Source organism: Myotis davidii, unplaced genomic scaffold (assembly GCF_000327345.1).
Source record: "Myotis davidii unplaced genomic scaffold, ASM32734v1 scaffold819, whole genome shotgun sequence".
Classification (NCBI taxonomy): Eukaryota; Metazoa; Chordata; class Mammalia; order Chiroptera; family Vespertilionidae; genus Myotis; species Myotis davidii.
Window position 1 is genome coordinate 134,326 of NW_006291486.1, and position 6,067 is coordinate 140,392.

The window sequence follows — 6,067 nt, forward strand, 5'->3', positions numbered from 1 at the left end:
GTGATATGCAAATTAACTGTCACTCCATGAAAAAAAGATGATGGCACCCATAGTGGATGGGGCAAGATGCTGGCAGTATCACCCTGGCAAGATGAGCCCAGCAGGAAAGTGCACCAATGCAAGCAGGCAAGCAGGGCCGCAGGCAGAACCGAGCAGGGCCTGCTTGGCTGCTGCAGGGGTGACCCATGAGCAGACAAGCAGGCCCTTCAGGCAGCACCCAGCAGGGCCTACTTGCCCATCACTGTGGTGTGCATCAGGCAGGCCCTGTAGAGAGCAGAGAACCATGGGGAGCAGGCCCAAGCCAACAGTAGGACATCTCCTGAGGGCTCCCAAATTGGAGAGGGTGCAGGTCAGGCTGAGGGACAACCCCCCCACCCCCCCCCACACACACACACAAATTTTGTGCACCAGGCCTCTAGTTATGCTATAAGCTCTTGGGCACAGATTCATAACTTATTCAGCTTTCTCTAACAGAACACCAAGCACATAGTAGATGCTCTGTACTATTGTATATTTCATTTGCTATAAAGTTTTCTTACTCTTAGGTAATCTATTTGCTATATTCATATATTTGAACTAAATATTTCATCCAGATATCATTATAACCACATGCCTAGACCAGGTGGACTTCAATTAACAAATGAGTTAAGATTCTGATGCCCAAAGACAAACCAAATAAAAACACTCCTATAAAATGCTCAATGAGGTTCAGTCTCCACCCGGACTCTGCCATGTTGGGTCTTGTGGGTCGTGTGGCCGCAGTCTCGGCCTCCGGGGCCTTGTGAAGACTCAGGCCCTCAGCGCTGTTACCCCAAGCCCAGCTCTTACTGCGGGCTGCCCTGGAAGTGCCTCAGCCTGCCAGAGACTATGCTGTCCAAATGTCTCCGGCACCTAAGCCAGGCGCCGCCACCGGGCGGATCGTGGCCGTCATGGGTGCAGTGGTGGGCGTCCAGTTCTACGAGGGACTGCCGCCCATCCTAAATGCCCTGGAAGTACAAGGCAGGGAGGCCAGGCTGGTGTTGGAGGTGGCCCAGCATCTGGGTGAGAGCACTGTAAGGACCATTGCCATGGATGGTACAGAAGGCTTGGTTAGAGGCCAGAAAGTCCTGGATTCTGGTGCACCAATCAGAATTCCCCTTGGTCCTGAGACCGTGGGCAGAATTATGAATGTCATTGGAGAACCTATTGATGAGAGAGACCCCATCAAAACCAAACAATTTGCTGCTATTCATGCTGCGGCTTCTGAGTTCATTGAGATGAGTGTTGAGCAGGAAATTTTGGTTACTGGTATCAAGGTTGTGGATCTCCTGGCTCCCTAGGAGGTGGAAAAATTGGGTTCTTTAGTGGTGCAGGAGTTGCCAGGCGCCGCCACCGGGCGGATCGTGGCCGTCATGGGTGCAGTGGTGGGCGTCCAGTTCTACGAGGGACTGCCGCCCATCCTAAATGCCCTGGAAGTACAAGGCAGGGAGGCCAGGCTGGTGTTGGAGGTGGCCCAGCATCTGGGTGAGAGCACTGTAAGGACCATTGCCATGGATGGTACAGAAGGCTTGGTTAGAGGCCAGAAAGTCCTGGATTCTGGTGCACCAATCAGAATTCCCCTTGGTCCTGAGACCGTGGGCAGAATTATGAATGTCATTGGAGAACCTATTGATGAGAGAGACCCCATCAAAACCAAACAATTTGCTGCTATTCATGCTGCGGCTTCTGAGTTCATTGAGATGAGTGTTGAGCAGGAAATTTTGGTTACTGGTATCAAGGTTGTGGATCTCCTGGCTCCCTAGGAGGTGGAAAAATTGGGTTCTTTAGTGGTGCAGGAGTTGGCAAGACTGTACTGATCATGGAGTTAATCAACAACATTGCCAAAGCCCATGGTGGTTATTCTGTGTTTGCTGGTGTTGGTGAGAGAACACGAGAGGGCAATGACTTATACCGTGAAATGATTGAGTCTGGTGTTATCAACTTAAAAGTTGCTACCTCCAAGGTAGCACTGGTGTACAGCAAATGAATGAACCACCTGGTGCTCGTGCCTGGGTAGCTCTGACTGGACTAACTGTGACTGAATACTTCAGAGACCAAGAAGGTCAAGATGTGCTGCTGTTTATCGATTACATCTTTCACTTCACCCAGGCTGGCTCAGAGGTGTCTGCTTTATTGGGTAGACTCCCTTCTTCTGTAGGCTACCAGCCTACCCTGGCTACTGATATGGGTACCATGCAGAAAAGAATCACCACTACCAAGAAGGGATCTATCACTTCTGTACAGGCTATCTACGTGACTGCAGATGACTTGACTGACCCTGCCCCTGCCACTGCCTTTGCCCATTTGGATGCTACCACAGTGTTGTCCTGTGCTATTGCTGAACTGGGCATCTACTCAGCTGTGGATCCTCTAGACTCCACCTCTCGCATCATGGAGCCCAACATTGCTGGCAATGAGCATTATGATGTTGCCCGTGGGGTGCAAAAGATCCTACAGGACTACAAATCCCTCCAGGATATCATTGCCATTCTGGGTATGGATAAACTTTCTGAGGAAGACAAGTTGACTGTGTCCCGTGCACGGAAAATACAGCGTTTCTTGTCTCAGCCATTCCAGGTTGCTGAGGTCTTTACAGGTCATATGGGGAAGTTGGTACCCCTGAAGGAGACCATCAAAGGATTCCAACAGATTTTGGCAGGTGAATATGACCATCTCCCAAAACAGGCCTCTCTAAGGTGGGACCCATTGAAGAAGCTGTGGCAGAAGCTGTTAAGCTGGCCGAAGAGCATTCTTGAGGGGATCCCAGCGCTCTTCCTCCAAGCTGTCTCTCTCTCCTTGACCCTAATCCCAAAATTTCAGTTTTCTCTGTTAAGGCACCTGAGAGCCTTGATTGAAGACATTGTGTTCTGTCTGAAGAGTAGGTTTCCAATAAAATGTCCATCTCTCCAAAAAAAAAAAAAAAATGCTCAATGAAACATTCCTGATACCCATTAGAGTGACTTATACAAGTAGGTTTCCAATAAAATGTCCATCTCTCCAAAAAAAAAAAAAAATGCTCAATGAAACATTCCTGATACCCATTAGAGTGACTTATACAAGTATAATAGTACAACTAATCATATCATATTCCCAAGTTCTTGAGTCTGTGATCTGAAAAGCAGCACATCACAGTTAATGGGAGGCAGTAAATGTGAAGTTTAGGCTCTAAGTCTATCATGTCTCAGTTCCAGGCCTTCCAACAAATAACAACTTGCCCTTCGTCCAGGGTTCTAATTTATGAAATCAAAGATAATTAACGTCTATCTTATGTATATAATAAAATAATATTTTAGCATGTAGCACATTATCTCTCACAAGCTGAGCAATTAATCACTCACAGTTTTGATTATTAGTAGTGGTATTATTACTGCTGCAAATACTATAGTATTATTATTACAAAAGAAAGAAGAGGAGGAGAAGAAAAATGCACATTTATATTTTAAAGTAGGATAAGTAGGTGTGTTTTTTTAAAAAATAGACCATGTCTAACAACTCTACAGAAGTATTCCATTGGCATTGTATTCGAAAAATTCATGGGAATCAACATACATTGATATGAGAAAAATTATTAGTATAAGAAAACTTACTGCTACAAGTAACTCTTTTTAGATTCAGCAGTAGCTCATTTACTGTTGATAGAAGTTTTTTTCTTAAAGAACTCATAATTATATTTTTCTAATTAAGAAAAGCCTTTTCAAAAGTCTAAAAACATTTCCAAAAGTGACGTTGTGGGGCATTTGTTACCAGATTACCACCATGGTTAAGGGGGGTACAGCAGTTTTGGCAACAAAAAGTGAGACCTGCAGTCTCTTCAAAAGACCAAAAATAATGAAAGGTTTCACATATAAGATAAGATTATTCCCTCTACTCATAATCTTGAAATTGGTAATCCTACATTTATTTTAAAATTTAAGGATAAAACAATGATATTTTAAGTCAGGCAATAAAATGGAGACAAATAATTTTAGAAGAAATTAAATAGCATGTTGATTTAAACAGATAGTCCACAAAAGATATGCAAATGGATACGGAGCTCATGGAAAGATGTTTAACATCACACCCAGCTGATGTGGATCAGTGGTTGAGCATCCACCAATGAACTAGGAGGTCATGGTTTGACTCCCAGTCAGGGCACGTGCCCAGGTTGCGGGCTCATTCCCCAGTACAGGAAGTGCAGGCGTAAGCCAATCTATTATTCTCTCTTATCGCTAATGTTTCTCTCTCTCCCTTCCTCTCTGAAATCAATAAAAATGTATTTTTTAAAAAAGATGTTCAACATCATTAGTAATTAAATAAATACAAATTAAAACTATAAGATATTACTATACACACAACAGAACTGATAAAATAAAATAAAAAAGACTGACAAAACCCAATGTTGGTGAGGATATGGAGTAACCAGAATTTTGCTGGTGGGAATGTATAATGATTTAAGCACTTGACAAAAGGCCTAGAAATTTCTTACAAACATGAGTGTATACCTACTCTGTGGGTCAGCAATTTCAATCCCAGATATTTTAAAAGTATTTTAAAAGCTTTATGTTTAGAAAACAAACAGAAATGCTTATAATAACTTTATTATTTATGATATACAAAAATAGAAATGTTCAGATGTCCATCGATATGAGAAAGAATGAACAAATTGTATATAGCCATACAGTGAAATGCTAGTAAAAAAAAAATGGCTCTTGCTTAGTCTTGCTTATAGACATGCTAATCATTAGAAGCATTCTGCTGGCAGCTTGAGTTTTACAAAAACAGTCCTTCCCATTTTCCTTTCCTTGACATAAAGGAAGCCTGAACTCAGCACTATCTTAAAGTGGATTTGAGACACCACTAGGACTCCCATCTTCTTGGTTGTCACCTTCTCAATCAATAAATCTTCCCTTATTTCACATGCTGACATTTTGAGTTTTGGCCTTTTGAAGCATTGGCCACATCAATTTTGAACCTGTAACAATTATGGAAAAGTAGGCTACAGTTGGCACAACTGGGAAAAGCAGAGAGGGAAACAAGAAGGAGGGAAATGTAAGAGTACTAATTTCCTCTTCTTGTTTGGAAGAGTCAAGAGTTACTATCACAATTCTATGGCTCAAAAAATACAAATTTAAGTATGATTGAAAGATTTAATTTTACTCAATAAGAGAATTATACTATAAGATGACTAATAAAAGTGGGAGAAAGGGTGAGGAGAAAAAATGTTGGGAGAGTAAATTAGCTTCCTTTCTTAACAATAGTAGGAAGTCTATCACTACTGCTTAATTTGACAATCAAGAAGTAACATCTAACTATTATTTAGAGTTACAGAGACAACCACTGCCAAGAGCTTAAAGCAGAATGTCAAAAGTTCTACTTCTGAGGAAGGGAGAGGAGGTGAGAGAAAGTAAAGATTCTAAAGATACTTTAGGTTTTAATTTTGGAAAGATTAATTTTTCCCAAGCATATGCATTACTTTTCAAGTAAAGCAACAACAATAAAGACAACTTAAGAAAGCACTAACTGTAGTTGTGGGATTTTAATGGTTATATTTGAACAAAATGAGCGTGTTTGTTGTAAATGAAGCAATACTATTCTGTTTCTCAATAAGGTAGTAGTCATTTTTAACCCAAACTTTGAGACTTTTCTACCTACACGTATTATGAAATGCAACATGAAATTGCGATATTAATAACTCCAGTTCTATTTGCCAGCTGTACAATCTTGCACAAATTATTTAACCTTTGTGCCTCAATTTCCTCATCTGCAAAAAAAAATAAAAAGAATAATAATGGTGGTACCTTCCTCTCAGAGCAGTAAGGAAGATTAAGTGAGGTAATAAAGCACTATAGCAGTTTCTGGAAGTAGTAGGCACCTTTTAAGTGTTAGCATTATTCTTCTTCATCTCATTCATTATATTAGGAGCACTTGATAGAGTGCAGAAGGGATGTAACAAATTATAGTATCAAATGAATTTCAATAGACATATAGCCTAAATTATCCTTAGATATGAGATAAATGGAAAATTTTTGTTAAATATGATGTAAGTAGTGATTACACTTAGTGCTCTTTT

General features: G+C 41.2%; 1 protein-coding gene across 1 annotated transcript; it reads left to right on the plus strand.

The window, feature by feature from the left end:
- Positions 1 to 713: 713 nt before the first annotated feature.
- LOC102762460 (ATP synthase subunit beta, mitochondrial-like) lies at positions 714 to 2,863 on the plus strand. Its single transcript, XM_015564668.1, is given in 4 exon segments — positions 714 to 1,318; positions 1,777 to 1,994; positions 1,997 to 2,704; positions 2,707 to 2,863. Coding segments are annotated over 4 exon segments (1,581 nt in total). The 5' UTR covers positions 714 to 731; the 3' UTR covers positions 2,775 to 2,863.
- Positions 2,864 to 6,067: the final 3,204 nt, after the last annotated feature.